At 45.9% G+C, this 25,312-nt stretch overlaps 1 protein-coding gene across 1 annotated transcript; it reads right to left on the bottom strand.

Annotated features, from left to right (window-relative positions):
- Positions 1-2,161: 2,161 nt before the first annotated feature.
- LOC129856870 (neurensin-1-like) lies at positions 2,162-24,260 on the bottom strand. The gene is made up of 3 exons (XM_055924600.1): positions 24,150-24,260; positions 13,683-13,954; positions 2,162-11,036 (listed from the first exon to the last, which is right to left on the bottom strand). Exons 2-3 carry the CDS (start codon positions 13,869-13,871, stop codon positions 10,638-10,640), a joined length of 588 nt encoding a protein of 195 aa, XP_055780575.1. The 5' UTR covers positions 13,872-13,954; positions 24,150-24,260; the 3' UTR covers positions 2,162-10,637.
- Positions 24,261-25,312: the final 1,052 nt, after the last annotated feature.

Below are 25,312 nucleotides of genomic sequence, written 5' to 3'. Positions count from 1 at the left end.
ATTTCAGCTCTAAATATACACATTTTCGAGCAAAACATAAGTGTACATGTAACCTGATGTTATAGGACTGTCATCTGATGAAGCTTATCAAGGTTAGTCAAAAATTATATATCTTTTGCTGGTTTGTTACGATCGCTAACCTTTGCTACTGGGGAATTGCTTGTGTTTCTGGCTATTGTGGTAAGCTAATATAACGCTATATTGTGTTTTCGCTGTAAAACACTTAAGAAATCGGAAATATTGGCTGGAATCACAAGATGCTTGTCTTTCAATTGCTGTACACCATGTCTTTTTCAGAAATGTTTTATGATGAGTATTTAGGTATTTGACGTTGGTGTCTGTAATTATTATGGCTGCTTTCGGTGCAATTTCTGATTGTAGCTGCAATGTAAACTATGATTTATACCTGAAATATGCACATTTTTCGAACAAAACATAGATTTATTGAATAACATGTTATAAGACTGTCATCTGATGAAGTTGTTTGTTGGTTAGTTTGGTTGGTTCTTGGTTAGTTAGGTTGGCTTTGTGCATGCTACCTGTGCTGTGAAAAATGTCTGTCCTTTTTTGTATTTGGTGGTGAGCTAACATAAATGCTGTTTTCGCTGTAAAACATTTTAAAAATCGGACATGTTGGCTGGATTCACAAGATGTTTATCTTTCATATGCTGTATTGGACTTGTTAATGTGTGAAAACTAAATATTTCTAAAACATATATTTTGAATTTCGCGCCCTGCACTTGAAGTGGCTGTTGTCATATTGATCCCGACTTAGGGCTTGCAGCCATAGGAAGTTTTAAAGGATGGAAGGTCTGTGTAATGAGTTATTACATGATGTTATGGATGGAAGGTCTGTGTAATGAGTTATTACATGATGTTATGGATGGAAGGTCTGTGTAATGAGTTATTACATGATGTTATGGATGGAAGGTCTGTGTAATGAGTTATTACGAAAGAGCACATGACACAACACCTGAAAATAAAATGTCTAAATTTTGCTTTTGAATCCGCATGGATTGATTACCGTAAGAGACCGTTTGCAGCAGCCCCTTTCCCCATGTCCTATCTGCAGTCGCATAGGTTGGGAATGAGACACACACAGCCTAGAGAAACCATTAACCTGGTGAGTCATCAGACGCTGTGAGCATCCTCGAGTTCTATTTCTAGGAGCACCGTTTATACCCTCTGTCCCTCTCCCTCGCGCCTCTCTCTCCCTCGCACCTCTCTCTCCCTCACCCCTCTTTCCCTCGCGCCTCTTTCTCCCTCGCGCCTCTCTCTCCCTCGCGTCTCTCTCTCCCACCAGCCTCTCTCTCCCACCAGCCTCTCTCTCCCACCAGCCTCTCTCTCCCACCAGCCTCTCTCTCCCTCCAGCCTCTCTCTCCCACCAGCCTCTCTCTCCCTCCAGCCTCTCTCTCCCTCCAGCCTCTCTCTCCCTCGCGCCTCTCTCTCCCTCGCGCCTCTCTCCCACCAGCCTCTCTCTCCCTCGTGTCTCTCTCTCCCTCGCGCCTCTCTCTCCCACCAGCCTCTCTCTCCCTCGCGTCTCTCTCTCACTCGCGCCTCTCTCTCCCTCGTCCTCGCGCCTCTCTCTCCCTCGCATCTCTCTCTCCCTCGCGCCTCTCTCTCCCACCAGCTTCTCTCTCCCTCGTCCTCGCGCCTCTCTCTCCCTTGCGCCTCTCTCTCCCACCAGCCTCTCTCTCCCTCGTCCTCGCGCCTCTCTCTCCCACCAGCCTCTCTCTCCCTCGTCCTTGCGCCTCTCTCTCCCTCGCGTCTCTCTCTCCCTCGCGCCTCTCTCTCCCACCAGCCTCTCTTTCCCTCGTCCTCGCGTCTCTCTCTCCCCCGCGCCTCTCTCTCCCTCGTCCTCGCGCCTCTCTCTCCCTCGCGCCTCTCTCTCCCTCGTCCTCGCACCTCTCTCTCCCTCGCGCCTCTCTCTCCCACCAGCCTCTTCAAGCTGCTAGAAATAACAAGGTCATGTCTCTACTTCCTTTCAAAAGTCCTCTTCCTGTGTCTTTACAGGATGTTGATAATAACACATGTTGTGTAAAACAATAACAGTGGTTGGGTATATACTATATATTACTATTACGATAACAAAGAGGTTAAGGACATAAAATGGCGGACAGAGATGAGACAGTTGATCAGAAAACAGAATCGTCACCAGGAGTAAGCTGCTGATAATTCCAAGTTGTATTTATTATGTTATATGAAAAATAGACATGTAATATAGGACAGAGTTATCTTTGTTAGTTCCTTCTTTCTCTGAATAGGTAGAATCCATTTTTATAACAAATATTCCCTTCGATTTAACACAACTCTCATCTGTAATATTTTGGAACAGGGTTTTTTGAATAAAGGTTTTCAATTCACTCCATTTAAAATGTTATTATAAATGTATTCACAACATGGCACAATATGGATACATCAAGCCAAACTGACCAATCAGAAGTGACTGGTATAATCACTGTTATAGTTATATGTCTCTTTAGTCAGCTTGTAATGTTATTCTCACTGGGTTTTTGTTTTGTAAGCTTTATCTCACACCCATGACTTGTCTTCTATAGATTGACATGTTGGTTACCTTGGTTAAAGGTCAGTGGAGGCTGGTGGGTGGGTGATATAGTTAGGACGGGCTCATCGTAATGGTTACCTTGGTTACAGGTCAGTGGAGGCTGGTGGGTGGGTGATGTAGTCAGGACAGGCTCATCATAATGGTTACCTTGGTTACAGGTCAGTGGAGGCTGGTGGGTGGGTGATGTAGTTAGGACGGGCTCATCATAATGGTTACCTTGGTTACAGGTCAGTGGAGGCTGGTGGGTGGGTGATGTAGTCAGGACAGGCTCATCATAACGGTTGGAAGGGAACGGATACGAAAGTTGTCACGTGTTTTGACGCCCCTCCGTTTATTCCATTCCCAGCCGTTAACAATGAGCCCGTCCTCCGATATCTCCGCCCCACCAGCCTCCACTGTTCCAGGTGAGGTGTCATCGTTAGTTACAGGTGATCTCTTGTTTTGTCTGTTTTCACACCTGGCCTGCGTTGTGTCTAGTACAGGATGAGTTTGGATGATGTCACATCTCACAGTTATAAAAATAAAAGAGGAAGGAAGGAAGGGGGTCAGGGGTCAGTTCGAATATGAAAGGTCAGTTCATCAGATCACACACTATGGTACTTGGTATTTTACAATAATGGTATTTTACAAACATGAAAATTCAAAGCTGATATATTCATTTGAAGAGAAATTAATCCAAAAGGTTAAAGAAAGCTGCAACACAGAATATTCAGCTCTTGTTAAGTCCCAGATCACCTGGTTTCCCCCTATAAACAAAATGTAGCAGCTTTTAGTCTCCGTTCTACCCCTGCCAGAGCTCCGTTGTGTCTGAACTGACAGAACAGTAGTCTAATGTAACGTCACGTCCAGCGTCTGGTGCATCTGATGTCCTCAGCAGCCCAGTATCTTTATCACCCTGCCTTGTGTCTATAGATTCTATGTTGTGATTTATGACAACATGACATAGGGGTTTGAATCTGATGTTGTGATTTATAACAACATGACATAGGGGTTTGAATCTGATGTTGTGATTTATGATAACATGACATAGGGGTTTGAATCCAAGAGAGGTGGTGACAGATCAGAATGTAAATGTAAGATTGATCCTTTAGAGACGTTTCAACTGTTTGATAAAATCTATATATCTTCTACCTTATCTGGGAACTGAGGAGAATTCTGTTTTATGTTTTTTGCAAAGATACATTATTTGTACGTAATTAAAACCACAACACAACTACAGTAGCAATCCCGTTGTTATTGTACCACTGTGGAACACAAATCCTCTGTGTTAAAGGCTTTTCCTCACTCTGTGTGCTTCCTGTCCGCTGTTACAATGAGCTGTGTTACTTTGAACTGAGTAGGAAATGAACATCAATCACAGGACTACACATCAAACACCACAGCTGCTGCTAGTTACACCACAGCTGCTGCTAGTTACACCACAGCTGCTGCTAGTTACACCACAGCTGCTGCTAGTTACACCACAGCTGCTGTTAGTTACACCACAGCTGCTAGTTACACCACAGTTGCTGTTAGTTACATCACAACTGCTGCTAGTTACACCACAGCTGCTGATAGTTACACCACAGCTGCTGCTAGTTACACCACAGCTGCTGCTAGTTACACCACAGCTGCTGTTAGTTACACCACAGCTGCTGTTAGTTACACCACAGCTGCTGCTAGTTACACCACAGCTGCTGTTAGTTACACCACAGCTGCTAGTTACACCACAGCTGCTGTTAGTTACATCACAACTGCTGCTAGTTACACCACAGCTGCTGCTAGTTACACCACAGCTGCTGCTAGTTACATCACAGCTGATAGTTACACCACAGCTGCTGTTAGTTACACCACAGTTGCTGTTAGTTACACCACAGCTGCTGTTAGTTACATCACAGCTGCTGTTAGTTACATCACAACTGCTGCTAGTTACACCACAGCTGCTGCTAGTTACACCACAGCTGCTGTTAGTTACACCACAGCTGCTGTTAGTTACACCACAGCTGCTGCTAGTTACACCACAGCTGCTGCTAGTTACACCACAGCTGCTGCTAGTTACACCACAGCTGCTGCTAGTTACACCACAGCTGCTGCTAGTTACACCACAGCTGCTGCTAGTTACACCACAGTTGCTGTTAGTTACACCACAGTTGCTGTTAGTTACATCACAACTGCTGCTAGTTACACCACAGCTGCTGCTAGTTACACCACAGTTGCTGTTAGTTACATCACAACTGCTGCTAGTTACACCACAGCTGCTGCTAGTTACACCACAGTTGCTGTTAGTTACATCACAGCTGCTGCTAGTTACACCACAGCTGCTGCTAGTTACATCACAGCTGCTGCTAGTTACACCACAGCTGCTGCTAGTTACACCACAGCTGCTGCTAGTTACATCACAGCTGCTGCTAGTTACACCACAGCTGCTGCTAGTTACACCACAGCAATTATAGAACAACAGTTGGCAGCAATTGCTTCGGATCAATATAGATAGTTTTGGGAAAAAGGGACCCCCATTCTTTCGATTCTTCACTGCTGAAGATGACACTCATAAATCCAGTCAAGATGAAAAACCTACGCTAGACAGTGACTGAGTGTCACTGATAAAGAGTTAGATCAAAGGAGCTGTGTGATGCCTCTAGTCGTTAGTGGAGACACTGAGTTGGACAAAACATTAAGAACACCTTCCTCATATTGAGTTGCAGGAAACAGACTCAATTCGTCTGGGCTCGTGGACTCTACAAGGTGTCGAAAGCCGTTCCACAAGGAGGCTGGCCCTTGTTGACTCCAATGCTTCCCACAGTTGTGTCAAGTGGGCTGGATGTCCTTTTGGGTGGTGGACCATTCTTGACACACACGGGAAACAGTTGAGTGTGAAAAACCCAGCAGCGGTGCAGTTCTTGACACACTGAAACTGGTGCGTCTGGCACCTACTACCAGACCCCGTTTACAGGCACTTAAATCTTTAGTCTTGCCCCATTCACCCTCTGAATGGCACACATACACAATCCATGTCTCTAATTGTCTCAAGGCTTAAAAATCCTTCTTTAACTTGTCTCCTCCCCTTCATCTACACTGATTGAAGTGGATTTAAGGGAAATCAATGAGGGATCATAGCTTTCACCTGGATTCACCTGGTCAGTCTATGTCATGGAAAGAGCAGGTGTTCTTAATGTTTTGTCCAGTCAGTGTTAGTTCGGGATACTAGCCCAGAGATGATTCCCCTGGTCAGTCTCATGGGAAGAGCAGGTGTTCTTAATGTTTTGTCCACTCAGGGCATGTCCTCTATATTAGTGGTTTGCTACCTTTTCTGTTTACTGTACCCCAGAAGTACCCCCTCATTTGACCAGTAGGCTTACGTTCTGATGAGTCTTCCCAAGTACCCCCTGTGGATAGGATAAGTACCCCCTGTGGATAGGATAAGTACCCCCTGTGGATAGGATAAGTACCCCATGTGGATAGGGTAAGTTCTGCCTGTGGATAGGATGAGTACCCCCTGTGGATAGGATAAGTACCCCCTGTGGATAGGATAAGTTCTGCCTGTGATAGGATGAGTACCCCCTGTGGATAGGATAAGTACCCCCTGTGGATAGGATGAGTACCCCCTGTGGATAGGATACGTTCTGCCTGTGGATAGGATAAGTACCCCATGTGGATAGGATAAGTTCTGCCTGTGGATAGGATACGTTCTGCCTGTGGATAGGATAAGTACCCCATGTGGATAGGATAAGTACCCCATGTGGATAGGATAAGTACCCCCTGTGGATAGGATAAGGTCTGCCTGTGGATAGGATAAGTTCTGCCTGTGGATAGGATAAGGTCTGCCTGTGGATAGGATAAGTACCCCATGTGGATAGGATAAGTACCCCCTGTGGATAGGATAAGTTCTGCCTGTGGATAGGATAAGTTCCCCATGTGGATAGGATAAGTACCCCCTGTGGATAGGATAAGTTCTGCCTGTGGATAGGATAAGTTCTGCCTGTGGATAGGATAAGTTCCCCATGTGGATAGGATAAGTACCCCCTGTGGATAGGATAAGTTCTGCCTGTGGATAGGATAAGTTCTGCCTGTGGATAGGATAAGTTCCCCATGTGGATAGGATAAGTACCCCCTGTGGATAGGATAAGTTCTGCCTGTGGATAGGATAAGTTCCCCATGTGGATAGGATAAGTACCCCCTGTGGATATGATAAGAACCCCTGTGGATAGGATAAGTTCTGCCTGTGGATAGGATAAGTACCCCATGTGGATAGGATAAGTACCCCCTGCGGATAGGATAAGTACCCCCTGTGGATAGGATAAGTTCTGCCTGTGGATAGGATAAGTTCTGCCTGTGGATAGGATACATTCTGCCTGTGGATAGGATAAGTGCCCCTGTGGATAGGATAAGTACCCCCCCGTGGATATGATAAGTTTTGCCTGTGGATAGGATAAGTTCTGCCTGTGGATAGGATAAGTACCCCCTGTGGATAGGATAAGTTCTGCCTGTGGATAGGATAAGTACCCCCTGTGGATAGGATACGTTCTGCCTGTGGATAGGATAAGTACCCCCTGTGGATAGGATAAGGTCTGCCTGTGGATAGGATAAGTACCCCCTGTGGATAGGATAAGTTCTGCATGTGGATAGGATAAGTTCTGCCTGTGGATAGGATAAGTTCTGTCTGTGGATAGGATGATTTCTGCCTGTGGATAGGATAAGTACCCCCTGTGGATAGGATACGTTCTGTCTGTGGATAGGATAAGTTCTGCCTGTGGATAGGATAAGTACCCCCTGTGGATAGGATAAGTTCTGTCTGTGGATAGGATAAGTTCTGCCTGTGGATAGGATAAGTACCCCCTGTGGATAGGATAAGTTCTGCCTGTGGATAGGATAAGTACCCCCTGTGGATAGGATACGTTCTGCCTGTGGATAGGATAAGTACCCCCTGTGGATAGGATAAGGTCTGCCTGTGGATAGGATAAGTACCCCCTGTGGATAGGATAAGTTCTGCATGTGGATAGGATAAGTTCTGCCTGTGGATAGGATAAGTTCTGTCTGTGGATAGGATGATTTCTGCCTGTGGATAGGATAAGTACCCCCTGTGGATAGGATACGTTCTGTCTGTGGATAGGATAAGTTCTGCCTGTGGATAGGATAAGTACCCCATGTGGATAGGATAAGTTCCCTATGCGGATAGGATAAGTTCTGCATGTGGATAGGATAAGTACCCCCTGTGGATAGGATAAGTTCTGCCTGTGGGTAGGATAAGTACCCCATGTGGATAGGATAAGTTCCCCATGCGGATAGGATAAGTTCTGCATGTGGATAGGATAAGTACCCCCCGTGGATTGGATAAGTTCTGCCTGTGGATATGATAAGTACCCTCTGTGGATAGGATAAGTTCTGCCTGTGGATAGGATACGTTCTGCCTGTGGATAGGATAAGTACCCTCTGTGGATAGGATAAGTACCCTCTGTGGATATGATAAGTACCCTCTGTGGATAGGATAAGTTCTGCCTGTGGATATGATAAGTACCCTCTGTGGATAGGATAAGTAACCCCCGTGGATTGGATAAGTTCTGCCTGTGGATAGGATAAGTACCCCCTGTGGATAGGATAAGTTCTGCCTGTGGATAGGATAAGTACCCCCTGTGGATAGGATACGTTCTGCCTGTGGATAGGATAAGTACCCCCTGTGGATAGGATAAGTTCTGCCTGTGGATAGGATAAGTACCCCCTGTGGATAGGATAAGTACCCCCTGTGGATAGGATAAGTTCTGCATGTGGATAGGATAAGTTCTGCCTATGGATAGGATAAGTTCTGTCTGTGGATAGGATGATTTCTGCCTGTGGATAGGATAAGTACCCCCTGTGGATAGGATACGTTCTGTCTGTGGATAGGATAAGTTCTGCCTGTGGATAGGATAAGTACCCCCTGTGGATAGGATAAGTTCTGTCTGTGGATAGGATAAGTTCTGCCTGTGGATAGGATAAGTACCCCCTGTGGATAGGATACGTTCTGCCTGTGGATAGGATAAGTTCTGCCTGTGGATAGAATAAGTACCCCATGTGGATAGGATAAGTTCCCTATGCGGATAGGATAAGTTCTGCATGTGGATAGGATAAGTACCCCCTGTGGATAGGATAAGTTCTGCCTGTGGGTAGGATAAGTACCCCATGTGGATAGGATAAGTTCCCCATGCGGATAGGATAAGTTCTGCATGTGGATAGGATAAGTATCCCCTGTGGATAGGATAAGTTCTGCCTGTGGGTAGGATAAGTACCCCATGTGGATAGGATAAGTTCCCCATGCGGATAGGATAAGTTCTGCATGTGGATAGGATAAGTACCCCCCGTGGATTGGATAACTTCTGCCTGTGGATAGGATAAGTTCTGCCTGTGGATAGGATACGTTCTGCCTGTGGATAGGATAAGTACCCTCTGTGGATATGATAAGTACCCTCTGTGGATAAGATAAGTTCTGCCTGTGGATATGATAAGTACCCTCTGTGGATAGGATAAGTACCCAGGGTGAGAACCACTGCTCTATACAGTGAGTCTGTTAGTTTCTTGGTCTAGGTACATTAATCACGTAGGTTGATTGTAACCCAGCTAGTAGTTGACACTAACACAGATTGACGTGAAAGGAGCTGTGTGAGACCTCCTGCGGCCTTAATAACACAGCGTTGCATGAAAGGAGCTGTGTGATTCCTCCTGCAGCCTTTATAACACAGCGTTACATGAAAGGAGCTGTGTGAGACCTCCTGCAGCCTTTATAACACAGCGTTACATGAAAGGAGCTGTGTGATTCCTCCTGCAGCCTTTATAACACAGCGTTACATGAAAGGAGCTGTGTGATTCCTCCTGCAGCCTTAATTACACAGCGTTACATGAAAGGAGCTGTGTGAAACCTCCTGCAGCCTTAATTACACAGCGTTACATGAAAGGAGCTGTGTGAAACCTCCTGCAGCCTTAATTACACAGCGTTACATGAAAGGAGCTGTGTGATTCCTCCTGCAGCCTTAATTACACAGCGTTACATGAAAGGAGCTGTGTGAATCCTCCTGCAGCCTTTATAACACAGCGTTACATGAAAGGAGCTGTGTGAAACCTCCTGCAGCCTTTATAACACAGCGTTACATTAAAGGAGCTGTGTGATTCCTCCTGCAGCCTTAATTACACAGCGTTACATGAAAGGAGCTGTGTGAAACCTCCTGCAGCCTTAAATACACAGCGTTACATGAAAGGAGCTGTGTGATTCCTCCTGCAGCCTTAATTACACAGCGTTACATGAAAGGAGCTGTGTGATTCCTCCTGCAGCCTTTATAACACAGCGTTACATGAAAGGAGCTGTGTGAAACCTCCTGCAGCCTTTATAACACAGCGTTACATGAAAGGAGCTGTGTGATTCCTCCTGCAGCCTTTATAACACAGCGTTACATGAAAGGAGCTGTGTGATTCCTCCTGCAGCCTTAATTACACAGCGTTACATGAAAGGAGCTGTGTGATTCCTCCTGCAGCCTTTATAACACAGATTTACATGAAAGGAGCTGTGTGATTCCTCCTGCAGCCTTTACAACACAGCGTTACATGAAATGAGCTGTGTGATTCCTCCTGCAGCCTTTATAACACAGCCTTACATGAAAGGAGCTGTGTGATTCCTCCTGCAGCCTTAAATACACAGCGTTACATGAAAGGAGCTGTGTGATTCCTCCTGCAGCCTTTACAACACAGCGTTACATGAAATGAGCTGTGTGATTCCTCCTGCAGCCTTTATAACACAGCGTTACATGAAAGGAGCTGTGTGAAACCTCCTGCTGCCTTAATAACACAGCGTTACATGAAAGGAGCTGTGTGAAACCTCCTGTGGCCTTTATAACACAGCGTTACATGAAATGAGCTGTGTGAAACCTCCTGCAGCCTTAATTACACAGCGTTACATGAAAGGAGCTGTGTGATTCCTCCTGCAGCTTTTAGTCTAAGTGCTGGATACACAGGATTTGTTTTTAAGGAGAAGCACTAAAATGACGTAAGCTGACCTTTAGAAGGGTAAGGAAACAAGGACACATGAACACCACTGATGATCTACCTCTCACTACTACATCGATAACTGTTATGTCTCTGAGTTGGGCTGGACACTTTGCACTTTAGACAGGGTGACAGGGATCTTACTCTCCCCCGGAGTAGGGGCTCTGGTGACGGGATGGACGGTATTCTGGATATCAACCAGCCTCTCCTTAAACTTCTGCTGCAGGTACAGCTCCTCCTTGGAGTAGCTCTTTGAGAAGGCCGAGAGGAGGAGACCTACGGCCATCAGGCCGCCGCCCACGCAGAACAGCACGGCGCCCGTCAGCTTGCACACGTCCAAGGCTCGGTTGTAGCGCACAGCGTGGCTGTCGACGAAGAGGAGCTCGTCTTCCCCGAACGCTTCGATCTTAGTCGGGGTGGAGTAGCCCACCAGTAGGACAATGAGGCCTGTCACCAGAATCAGGGTTCCTAACGCTAGACAGACCTGGAGGAGAGAGAGACAGGATCAGGGTTCCTAACACTAGACAGAACTGGGGGAGAGAGAGACAGGATCAGGGTTCCTAACACTAGACAGAACTGGGGGAGAGAGAGACAGGATCAGGGTTCCTAACACTAGACAGAACTGGGGGAGAGAGAGACAGGATCAGGGTTCCTAACACTAGACAGACCTGGGGGAGAGAGAGACAGGATCAGGGTTCCTAACACTAGACAGACCTGGAGGAGGGAGACAGGATCAGGGTTCCTAACACTAGACAGAGCTGGGGGAGAGAGAGACAGGATCAGAGTTCCTAACACTAGACAGACCTGGGGGAGAGAGAGACAGGATCAGGGTTCCTAACACTAGACAGACCTGGGGGAGAGAGAGACACGATCAGGGTTCCTAACACTAGACAGACCTGGGGGAGAGAGAGACAGGATCAGGGTTCCTAACACTAGACAGACCTGGAGGAGAGAGAGACAGGATCAGGGTTCCTAACACTAGACAGACCTGGGGGAGAGAGAGACAGGATCAGGGTTCCTAACACTAGACAGACCTGGAGGAGAGAGAGACAGGATCAGGGTTCCTAACACTAGACAGACCTGGGGGAGAGAGAGACAGGATCAGGGTTCCTAACACTAGACAGACCTGGGGGAGAGAGAGACAGGATCAGGGTTCCTAACACTAGACAGACCTGGGGGAGAGAGAGACAGAACCAGGGTTCCTAACACTAGACAGACCTGGAGGAGAGAGAGACAGGATCAGGGTTCCTAACACTAGACAGACCTGGGGGAGGGAGAGACAGGATCAGGGTTCCTAACACTAGACAGACCTGGGGGAGAGAGAGACAGGATCAGGGTTCCTAACACTAGACAGACCTGGGGGAGGGAGACACAGGATCAGGGTTCCTAACACTAGACAGACCTGGGGGAGAGAGAGACAGGATCAGGGTTCCTAACACTAGACAGACCTGGAGGAGGGAGAGACAGGATCAGAGTTCCTAACACTAGACAGACCTGGAGGAGAGAGAGACAGGATCAGGGTTCCCAACACTAGACATACCTGGGGGAGAGAGAGACAGGATCAGGGTTCCTAACACTAGACAGACCTGGGGGAGGGAGACACAGGATCAGGGTTCCTAACACTAGACAGACCTGGGGGAGAGAGAGACAGGATCAGGGTTCCTAACACTAGACAGACCTGGGGGAGGGAGACACAGGATCAGGGTTCCTAACACTAGACAGACCTGGGGGAGAGAGAGACAGGATCAGGGTTCCTAACACTAGACAGACCTGGGGGAGAGAGAGACAGGATCAGGGTTCCTAACACTAGACAGACCTGGGGGAGAGAGAGACAGGATCAGGGTTCCTAACACTAGACAGACCTGGAGGAGAGAGAGACAGGATCAGGGTTCCTAACACTAGACAGACCTGGAGGAGAGAGAGACAGGATCAGGGTTCCTAACACTAGACAGACCTGGGGGAGAGGGAGAGACAGGATCAGGGTTCCTAACACTAGACAGACCTGGGGGAGAGGGAGACAGGATCAGGGTTCCTAACACTAGACAGACCTGGAGGAGGGAGAGACACGATCAGGGTTCCTAACACTAGACAGACCTGGAGGAGAGAGAGACAGGATCAGGGTTCCTAACACTAGACAGACCTGGAGGAGAGGGAGATAGGATCAGGGTTCCTAACACTAGACGGACCTGGAGGAGAGGGAGAGACAGGATCAGGGTTCCTAACACTAGACAGAACTGGGGGAGAGAGAGACAGGATCAGGGTTCCTAACACTAGACAGACCTGGAGGAGAGAGAGACAGGATCAGGGTTCCTAACACTAGACAGACCTGGGGGGGGGGGGGGGGGGGGGGGAGACAGGTTTGGGGTCCCTAACACTAGACAGACCTGGGGGAGAGACAGGATCAGGGTTCCTAACACTAGACAGACCTGGGGGAGGGAGAGACAGGATCAGGGTTCCTAACACTAGACAGACCTGGGGGAGGGAGAGACAGGATCAGGGTTCCTAACACTAGACAGACCTGGAGGAGAGAGAGACAGGATCAGGGTTCCTAACACTAGACAGACCTGGGGGAGAGAGAGACAGGATCAGGGTTCCTAACACTAGACAGACCTGGGGGAGGGAGACACAGGATCAGGGTTCCTAACACTAGACAGACCTGGAGGAGAGAGAGACAGGATCAGGGTTCCTAACACTAGACAGACCTGGAGGAGAGACAGGATCATGGTTCCTAACACTAGACAGACCTGAACAGGCAGATGTTCACCGTAACCTGGCTCAATACACTACCCAGACCATGTCAGGATGTTATCAGCACCTTGGCCCCAATATTCCAATATCTCAATATCCCAATATCCCAATATCTCAATATCTCAATATCCCAATATTCCAATATCTCAATATCTCAATATCCCAATATCCCAATATCCCAATATCCCAATATCCCAAAATCCCAATATCCCAATATCCCAATATCCCAATATCTCAATATCCCAATATCTCAATATCCCAATATCCCAATATCCCAATATCCCAATATCCCAATATCCCAATATCCCAATATCCCAAAATCCCAATATCCCAAAATCCCAATATCCCAATATCCCAATACCTCTTCTCTCACATATCATACCTTCCAGAGGACAGAGCTCCACCGACTAGGCGATCTCTGAATCTGAAAGTCTTCGTCGCGTTCCCAGATGGAGGCAGTACACTCCTCGTAGAACTGGTGGAGGTATGATCTGACTCCGTATCGCTGGTCGTGCTGCGTCGTCTGTTCAGCGTAGTCTGACCCACAGATCTCAGCACAGGCTGAAGCCATCCTGACCCTTTCACCTCAGCTCTGTCTAGAGAGAGAGAGAGAGAGAGCACCACACTAACCTCACACACACCGGGTGCCACTGCCTGCACACAACACACACAACACACACACGCACACGCACGCGCACGCACACGCACACGCACGCGCACACGCACACGCACACACACACACACACACACACACGCACACGCACACGCACACACACACACACACACACACGCACGCACGCACGCACACACACACACACACACACACACACACACACACACACACACACACACACACACACACACACACACACACACACATATAAACAGTTTTATTATGGGAGAGAGATATAATGATGAATGATCAGCCACAGTGTTGCTCCCATTTTGAATCACCCATCTGTTTCCTGTTCAGGATATTAGGTTATGTTTCTACCTGCTACCTGTTCAGGATATTAGGTTGTGTTTCTACCTGCTACCTGTTCAGGATATTAGGTTATGTTTCTACCTGCTACCTGCTACCTGTTCAGGATATTAGGTTGTGTTTCTACCTGCTACCTGCTACCTGTTCAGGATATTAGGTTGTGTTTCTACCTGCTACCTGCTACCTGTTCAGGATATTAGGTTGTGTTTCTACCTGCTACCTGTTCAGGATATTAGGTTGTGTTTCTACCTGTTACCTGTTCAGGATATTAGGTTGTGTTTCTACCTGTTACCTGTTCAGGATATTAGGTTGTGTTTCTACCTGCTACCTGCTACCTGTTCAGGATATTAGGTTATGTTTCTACCTGTTACCTGCTACCTGTTCAGGATATTAGGTTGTGTTTCTACCTGCTACCTGTTCAGGATATTAGGTTGTGTTTCTACCTGTTACCTGTTCAGGATATTAGGTTGTGTTTCTACCTGTTACCTGTTCAGGATATTAGGTTGTGTTTCTACCTGCTACCTGCTACCTGTTCAGGATATTAGGTTGTGTTTCTACCTGCTACCTGTTCAGGATATTAGGTTGTGTTTCTACCTGCTACCTGCTACCTGTTCAGGATATTAGGTTGTGTTTCTACCTGCTACCTGCTACCTGTTCAGGATATTAGGTTGTGTTTCTACCTGCTACCTGTTCAGGATATTAGGTTGTGTTTCTACCTGCTACCTGTTCAGGATATTAGGTTGTGTTTCTACCTGCTACCTGTTCAGGATATTAGGTTGTGTTTCTACCTGCTACCTGTTCAGGATATCAGGTTGTGTTTCTACCTGCTACCTGCTACCTGTTCAGGATATTAGGTTGTGTTTCTACCTGCTACCTGCTACCTGTTCAGGATATTAGGTTGTGTTTCTACCTGTTACCTGTTCAGGATATTAGGTTGTGTTTCTACCTGCTACCTGTTCAGGATATTAGGTTGTGTTTCTACCTGCTACCTGTTCAGGATATTAGGTTGTGTTTCTACCTGCTACCTGTTCAGGATATTAGGTTGTGTTTCTACCTGCTACCTGCTACCTGTTCAGGATATTAGGTTGTGTTTCTACCTGCTACCTGCTACCTGTTCAGGATATTAGGTTGTGTTTCTACCTGCTACCTGTTCAGGATATTAGGTTGTGTTTCTACCTGCTACCTGTTCAGGATATTAGGTTGTGTTTCTACCTGCTACCTGCTACCTGTTCAGGATATTAGGTTGTGTTTCTACCTGTTACCTGCTACCTGTTCAGGATATTAGGTTGTGTTTCTACCTGCTACCTGTTCAGGATATTAGGTTGTGTTTCTACCTGCTACCTGCTACCTGTTCAGGATATTAGGTTGTGTTTCTACCTGTTACCTGTTCAGGATATTAGGTATTATTTCTGCCTGCTACCTGCTACCTGTTCAGGATATTAGGTATTGTTTCTGCCTGTTACCTGCTACCTGTTCAGGATATTAGGTTGTGTTTCTACCTGCTACCTGCTACCTGTTCAGGATATTAGGTTGTGTTTCTACCTGCTACCTGCTACCTGTTCAGGATATTAGGTTGTGTTTCTACCTGTTACCTGTTCAGGATATTAGGTTGTGTTTCTACCTGCTACCTGCTACCTGTTCAGGATATCAGGTTGTATTTCTACCTGCTACCTGCTACCTGTTCAGGATATTAGGTTGTGTTTCTACCTGTTACCTGTTCAGGATATTAGGTTGTGTTTCTGCCTGTTACCTGTTCAGGATATTAGGTTGTGTTTCTACCTGTTACCTGTTCAGGATATTAGGTTGTGTTTCTACCTGCTACCTGCTACCTGTTCAGGATATTAGGTTGTGTTTCTACCTGCTACCTGTTCAGGATATTAGGTTGTGTTTCTACCTGTTACCTGTTCAGGATATTAGGTTGTGTTTCTACCTGCTACCTGCTACCCGTTCAGGATATTAGGTTGTGTTTCTACCTGTTACCTGTTCAGGATATTAGGTTGTGTTTCTACCTGCTACCTGCTACCTGTTCAGGATATTAGGTTGTGTTTCTACCTGTTACCTGCTACCTGCTACCTGTTCAGGATATCAGGTTGTGTTTCTACCTGCTACCTGCTACCTGTTCAGGATATTAGGTTGTGATTCTACCTGTTACCTGTTCAGGATATTAGGTTGTGTTTCTACCTGTTACCTGTTCAGGATATTAGGTTGTGTTTCTACCTGCTACCTGTTCAGGATATTAGGTTGTGTTTCTACCTGCTACCTGTTCAGGATATTAGGTTGTGTTTCTACCTGCTACCTGTTCAGGATATTAGGTTGTGTTTCTACCTGCTACCTGCTACCTGTTCAGGATATTAGGTTGTGTTTCTACCTGCTACCTGCTACCTGTTCAGGATATCAGGTTGTGATTCTACCTGCTACCTGCTACCTGTTCAGGATATTAGGTTGTGTTTCTACCTGCTACCTGCTACCTGTTCAGGATATTAGGTTGTGTTTCTACCTGCTACCTGCTACCTGTTCAGGATATTAGGTTGTGTTTCTACCTGCTACCTGCTACCTGTTCAGGATATTAGGTTGTGTTTCTACCTGTTACCTGCTACCTGTTCAGGATATTAGGTTGTGTTCCTGCCTCCTGAATAGTAATGTTCAAGCTGCTGCTTATGTAGAAACAACAACATGCAGGAATAACAAATCCACATCAACTCAGTCCATGGTGTATAACCATTATTTTTTTTATATATATATATTTTTAAATATAACCTTTATTTAACTAGGTAAGTCAGATTATTAAGAACAAATGCTTACTTACAATGAGTCCTACCCCAGCCAAACCCGGACGACGCTGGGCAAATTGTACGCCCACCCTATGGGCCTCCCAATCACGGGCTGGTTTCTATCAGACTGTGGTTCCATGGGACATAAGGGCTGGTTTCTATCACATTGTGGTTCCATGGGACATAAGGGCTGGTTTCTATCACATTGTGGTTCCATGGGACATAAGGGCTGGTTTCTATCACACTGTGGTTCCATGGGACATAAGGGCTGGTTTCTATCACATTGTGGTTCCATGGGACATAAGGGCTGGTTTCTATCACATTGTGGTTCCATGGGACATAAGGGCTGGTTTCTATCACACTGTGGTTCCATGGGACATAAGGGCTGGTTTCTATCACATTGTGGTTCCATGGGACATAAGGGCTGGTTTCGATCACATTGTGGTTCCATGGGACATAAGTGCTGGTTTCTATTACATTGTGGTTCCATGGGACATAAGGGCTGGTTTCTATCACATTGTGGTTCCATGGGACATAAGGGCTGGTTTCGATCACATTGTGGTTCCATGGGACATAAGTGCTGGTTTCTATTACATTGTGGTTCCATGGGACATAAGGGCTGGTTTCTATCACATTGTGGTTCCATGGGACATAAGGGCTGGTTTCTATCACACTGTGGTTCCATGGGACATAAGGGCTGGTTTCTATCACACTGTGGTTCCATAGGACATAAGGGCTGGTTTCTATCACATTGTGGTTCCATGGGACATAAGGGCTGGTTTCTATCACATTGTGGTTCCATGGGACATAGGGGCTGGTTTCTATCACATTGTGGTTCCATGAGACATAAGTGCTGGTTTCTATCACACTGTGGTTCCATGGGACATAAGGGCTGGTTTCTATCACACTGTGGTTCCATGGGACATAAGGGCTGGTTTCTATCACATTGTGGTTCCATGGGACATAAGGGCTGGTTTCTATCACACTGTGGTTCCATGGGACATAAGGGCTGGTTTCTATCACATTGTGGTTCCATGGGACATAAGGGCTGGTTTCTATCACATTGTGGTTCCATGGGACATAAGGGCTGGTTTCTATCACACTGTGGTTCCATGGGACATAAGGGCTGGTTTCTATCACATTGTGGTTCCATGGGACATAAGGGCTGGTTTCTATCACAATGTGGTTCCATGGGACATAAGGGCTGGTTTCGATCACATTGTGGTTCCATGGGACATAAGTGCTGGTTTCTATTACATTGTGGTTCCATGGGACATAAGGGCTGGTTTCTATCACATTGTGGTTCCATGGGACATAAGGGCTGGTTTCTATCACACTGTGGTTCCATGGGACATAAGGGCTGGTTTCTATCACACTGTGGTTCCATGGGACATAAGGGCTGGTTTCTATCACATTGTGGTTCCATGGGACATAAGGGCTGGTTTCTATCACACTGTGGTTCCATGGGACATACGGGCTGGTTTCTATCACAATGTGGTTACATGGGACATAAGGGCTGGTTTCTATCACAACGTGGTTCCATGGGACATAAGGGCTGGTTTCTATGACAACGTGTTTCCATGGGACACAAGGGGTGGTTTCTATCACATTGTGGTTCCATGGGACATAAGGGCTGGTTTCTATCACACTGTGGTTCCATGGGACATAAGGGCTGGTTTCTATCACACTGTGGTTACATGGGACATAAGGGCTGGTTTCTATCACACTGTGGTTACATGGGACATAAGGGCTGGTTTCTATCACATTGTGGTTCCATGGGACATAAGGGCTGGTTTCTATCACACTGTGGTTCCATGGGACATAAGGGCTGGTTTCTATCACATTGTGGTTACATGGGACATAAGGGCTGGTTTCTATCACATTGTGGTTCCATGGGACATAAGGGCTGGTTTCTATCACATTGTGGTTCCATGGGACATAAGGGCTGGTTTCTATCACATTGTGGTTCCATGGGACATAAGGGCTGGTTTCTATCACATTGTGGTTCCATGGGACATAAGGGCTGGTTTCTATCACACTGTGGTTCCATGGGACATAAGGGCTGGTTTCTATCACACTGTGGTTCCATGGGACATAAGGGCTGGTTTCTATCACATTGTGGTTCCATGGGACATAAGGGCTGGTTTCTATCACATTGTGGTTCCATGGGACATAGGGGCTGGTTTCTATCACATTGTGGTTCCATGAGACATAAGTGCTGGTTTCTATCACACTGTTGTTCCATGGGACATAAGGGCTGGTTTCTATCACACTGTGGTTCCATGGGACATAAGAGCTGGTTTCTATCACATTGTGGTTCCATGGGACATAAGGGCTGGTTTCTATCACACTGTGGTTCCATGGGACATAAGGGCTGGTTTCTATCACATTGTGGTTCCATGGGACATACGGGCTGGTTTCTATCACATTGTGGTTCCATGGGACATAAGGGCTGGTTTCTATCACACTGTGGTTCCATGGGACATAAGGGCTGGTTTCTATCACATTGTGGTTCCATGGGACATAAGGGCTGGTTTCTATCACAATGTGGTTCCATGGGACATAAGGGCTGGTTTCGATCACATTGTGGTTCCATGGGACATAAGTGCTGGTTTCTATTACATTGTGGTTCCATGGGACATAAGGGCTGGTTTCTATCACATTGTGGTTCCATGGGACATAAGGGCTGGTTTCTATCACACTGTGGTTCCATGGGACATAAGGGCTGGTTTCTATCACACTGTGGTTCCATGGGACATAAGGGCTGGTTTCTATCACATTGTGGTTCCATGGGACATAAGGGCTGGTTTCTATCACACTGTGGTTCCATGGGACATAAGGGCTGGTTTCTATCACAATGTGGTTACATGGGACATAAGGGCTGGTTTCTATCACAACGTGGTTCCATGGGACATAAGGGCTGGTTTCTATCACAACGTGTTTCCATGGGACACAAGGGGTGGTTTCTATCACATTGTGGTTCCATGGGACATAAGGGCTGGTTTCTATCACACTGTGGTTCCATGGGACATAAGGGCTGGTTTCTATCACACTGTGGTTACATGGGACATAAGGGCTGGTTTCTATCACACTGTGGTTACATGGGACATAAGGGCTGGTTTCTATCACACTGTGGTTCCATGGGACATAAGGGCTGGTTTCTATCACATTGTGGTTCCATGGGACATAAGGGCTGGTTTCTATCACAATGTGGTTCCATGGGACATAAGGGCTGGTTTCGATCACATTGTGGTTCCATGGGACATAAGTGCTGGTTTCTATTACATTGTGGTTCCATGGGACATAAGGGCTGGTTTCTATCACATTGTGGTTCCATGGGACATAAGGGCTGGTTTCTATCACACTGTGGTTCCATGGGACATAAGGGCTGGTTTCTATCACACTGTGGTTCCATGGGACATAAGGGCTGGTTTCTATCACATTGTGGTTCCATGGGACATAAGGGCTGGTTTCTATCACACTGTGGTTCCATGGGACATACGGGCTGGTTTCTATCACAATGTGGTTACATGGGACATAAGGGCTGGTTTCTATCACAACGTGGTTCCATGGGACATAAGGGCTGGTTTCTATGACAACGTGGTTCCATGGGACATAAGGGCTGGTTTCTATGACAACGTGTTTCCATGGGACATAAGGGCTGGTTTCTATCACACTGTGGTTCCATGGGACATAAGGGCTGGTTTCTATCACACTGTGGTTACATGGGACATAAGGGCTGGTTTCTATCACACTGTGGTTACATGGGACATAAGGGCTGGTTTCTATCACATTGTGGTTCCATGGGACATAAGGGCTGGTTTCTATCACACTGTGGTTCCATGGGACATAAGGGCTGGTTTCTATCACATTGTGGTTACATGGGACATAAGGGCTGGTTTCTATCACATTGTGGTTCCATGGGACATAAGGGCTGGTTTCTATCACATTGTGGTTCCATGGGACATAAGGGCTGGTTTCTATCACATTGTGGTTCCATGGGACATAAGGGCTGGTTTCTATCACATTGTGGTTCCATGGGACATAAGGGCTGGTTTCTATCACACTGTGGTTCCATGGGACATAAGGGCTGGTTTCTATCACACTGTGGTTCCATGGGACATAAGGGCTGGTTTCTATCACATTGTGGTTCCATGGGACATAAGGGCTGGTTTCTATCACATTGTGGTTCCATGGGACATAGGGGCTGGTTTCTATCACATTGTGGTTCCATGAGACATAAGTGCTGGTTTCTATCACACTGTTGTTCCATGGGACATAAGGGCTGGTTTCTATCACACTGTGGTTCCATGGGACATAAGGGCTGGTTTCTATCACATTGTGGTTCCATGGGACATAAGGGCTGGTTTCTATCACACTGTGGTTCCATGGGACATAAGGGCTGGTTTCTATCACATTGTGGTTCCATGGGACATAAGGGCTGGTTTCTATCACATTGTGGTTCCATGGGACATAAGGGCTGGTTTCTATCACACTGTGGTTCCATGGGACATAAGGGCTGGTTTCTATCACATTGTGGTTCCATGGGACATAAGGGCTGGTTTCTATCACAATGTGGTTCCATGGGACATAAGGGCTGGTTTCGATCACATTGTGGTTCCATGGGACATAAGTGCTGGTTTCTATTACATTGTGGTTCCATGGGACATAAGGGCTGGTTTCTATCACATTGTGGTTCCATGGGACATAAGGGCTGGTTTCTATCACACTGTGGTTCCATGGGACATAAGGGCTGGTTTCTATCACACTGTGGTTCCATGGGACATAAGGGCTGGTTTCTATCACATTGTGGTTCCATGGGACATAAGGGCTGGTTTCTATCACACTGTGGTTCCATGGGACATAAGGGCTGGTTTCTATCACAATGTGGTTACATGGGACATAAGGGCTGGTTTCTATCACAACGTGGTTCCATGGGACATAAGGGCTGGTTTCTATGACAACGTGTTTCCATGGGACACAAGGGGTGGTTTCTATCACATTGTGGTTCCATGGGACATAAGGGCTGGTTTCTATCACACTGTGGTTCCATGGGACATAAGGGCTGGTTTCTATCACACTGTGGTTACATGGGACATAAGGGCTGGTTTCTATCACACTGTGGTTACATGGGACATAAGGGCTGGTTTCTATCACATTGTGGTTCCATGGGACATAAGGGCTGGTTTCTATCACACTGTGGTTCCATGGGACATAAGGGCTGGTTTCTATCACATTGTGGTTACATGGGACATAAGGGCTGGTTTCTATCACATTGTGGTTCCATGGGACATAAGGGCTGGTTTCTATCACATTGTGGTTACATGGGACATAAGGGCTGGTTTCTATCACATTGTGGTTCCATGGGACATAAGGGCTGGTTTCTATCACACTGTGGTTCCATGGGACATAAGGGCTGGTTTCTATCACGTTGTTGTTCCATGGGACATAAGGGCTGGTTTCTATCACATTGTGGTTCCATGGGACATAAGGGCTGGTTTCTATCACATTGTGGTTCCATGGGACATAAGGGCTGGTTTCTATCACATTGTGGTTCCATGGGACATAAGGGCTACATGTTACCTTCTACCTGTTACCCATTTTACCTGCCGCCTGCTACCTTCTACCTGCTGCATATTAACTGCTACCTGCTGCCTTCTACCTGCTACCTGCTACCTGCTGCCTGCTGCCTGCTACCTGCTGCCTATTACCTGCTGCCTGTTTTACCTGCTACCTGTTTTACCTGCTGTCTGCTACCTGCTGCACATTACCTGCTACATGCTACCTGCTACGCTACCTGCTGGATGTTATCTAGACTCTATCTGAATGAAAAACACTGCTGTTGTCTACATGTAGTCAGTGTTGAAGGATGTTATATAGACTCTATCTGAATGAATAACACTGCTGTTGTCTACATGTAGTCAGTGTGGAAGGATGTAGCTGTATTTTTTTGTATCTTGTAATTGATGTGTATGCAGGATTTATCTGTGAAAGAGACCCTGGTCTTTAAAATAAAGGTCAAATAAAATCGAATGTGCATATGGCAAAAATAATGACTTGAAATATTCAGCATTTAGTATTATGCAAAATGCTAATAATGAGATATGCAATATGTATAGTTTGTGTACTCCTTGACAATCTCTATCATACATAATAAATATGTCTCTGAAGAGCCCACAGCGTAATTTTGTTCCAATACAATGCTTTGATGCGTAATATAACCATGTAAACACAAACCTAGTTGTCAAGTAAACAAACACAACAGAAACGACAACGTAGCCGATACAATAACCTCTGTCATACCAATTATAAGGTCACGTGGATGCCAGTGGTCAATACACCTGATCGCGTTCTCTCACCGATTGGAACCCAACCCATTCTAGAATCTCAAATAATTAACATTTAAACCGAAACGCGAAGGAAACAGTGCTTTTTGCGGGGCGGTGAACATGTAGCGTAAACCGGCAAAAATGCGACCTTCTTTTATAGCTGCGACTACAGCGCGAGAGAGAGAGAGCTGTCGCTGTCCATGGTGCTGAATGTGAATCCGCTCTACCCAAGGAGGGCAGGGACGTAAGACATGACGCCATACTGCTCTGACACACACGTCCTTCCTTCGTCTTGCCTTCACAGTCCCCTTGAGACATCTTTTTTATCTAAGATAATAGCATCAAACCATCTAATCGATTAGGCTACAAGCTGTTATCGTCAAAGTAAACGGATTTGCTTTGTATTCTAAGAGCCACACCAGGCGCATGCTATAGGCTAAATAAAGTTGAGATTGGGAAGTCAACTGTCTATTTACAAAACTACAAAACACTATTGATCTGAGTCTGACAACACGTCTTCTGTCTAGTTCTTACACAAATAAATACATAACTCGACAGTTAATCCCACCCTAAATGTTGACACAGTAGATCAAGACATTTTCTCATTTTAAATGTTACTTCCAGATGTTGAAATGCCATACAGCGAATCATATTTCCACCACTATTATGTAATCCACATCAGATAGCCTAGTACAGTCGTTTCCACTATGAACCCGTTTAAAAAACCGTTTAAACAATATCCGAATGCATAGAAGGGTGAAATCTACCTGTCATAACCGGCTTGGAGAGTGATCACTCGCGGCTGTTCCTTCACTCAGGTCCCATCACTCTAGATTCTTTGCTCCGACAGTCTCCCTATCGATGATTCAGACTCACGCTGGCTTCTGCGCAGGCGTCAGATCCATGTCTTGTCGACATGCTCAAAAGAGGATCACAGTATAATGGCGTCATTTTGTAGGCACTAACTCCGCCTTGGTTTGTTGGATAAAGTCTATGGGAAATATATATATTTTTTTTTTTTCGGTAAACGCTGAAACTAAGGTATGTGGTAAACACAGGCTTAGGAGATCTGAAATGTTTTGTTCTATGACATAGTTTTCGTCAGTTTTCTTCACTTTTTGTGAATTTTTAACCATTTATGTAATACAAAAATAACAACCTATAACGCACATACAAATCAAATCAAATTATAATATAAATTATTAATTATTATTATTATATTATTAATTATAATTATTTAACAAACTGACCCTAGCCCCCCGACACATAAACTACTGCAGCATAAATACTGGAATACAGGCTTCATAATTCATAAAGGTCACGTTAGATGACTCATATTACCTCCTATCATTTATAAGATGTCCTAAGCCTAAGCAGATCTTATTTCCAGGATTTACCCCAAAACCCTATTCTTTCCCCATTAACTTCTCTAGAGGTAACTCACTTCCTGCTTTTAGGACTACAAGCTGGTGAGCCCCGTGGCAGGTAGAGGTGGGGCCGCGTGATGATTGGTTGCGACTGGAGGTAGTCTGGGCTCATAATTCTGATGTTTTGAGCAGTAGTCAGAAACACAGCCTAAAAGCACAAAGAGCAATGCAGAGGTAAAAGCACGTGCAACGTGTGTATGATATCGGTGATTACATTTAAGATAAAACAAAAAGTTGGTACATAGGAACAGCAGAACATGGAGCTCAGTCCTTGTCTTACACGTGGAAGACGATGGAGAAAATCTAAAATTGATATTCAAATATTGTATGTGACTGGGTCTGGGTATCTGGTGGACCATGACTGTGATAACCGGAATACCTACAGCATTATCCTGACTGTGATAACCTGAAGACCTGAAGCATTATCCTGACTGTGATAACCTGAAGACCTAAAGCCTTATCCTGACTGTGATAACCTGAAGACTTAAAGCATTATCCTGACT

Source organism: Salvelinus fontinalis, chromosome 6 (assembly GCF_029448725.1).
Source record: "Salvelinus fontinalis isolate EN_2023a chromosome 6, ASM2944872v1, whole genome shotgun sequence".
In the NCBI taxonomy this organism is placed as follows: Eukaryota; Metazoa; Chordata; class Actinopteri; order Salmoniformes; family Salmonidae; genus Salvelinus; species Salvelinus fontinalis.
Note: the sequence above shows the minus strand (reverse complement) of the source record. Positions and strands in the feature narration are given on the sequence as shown.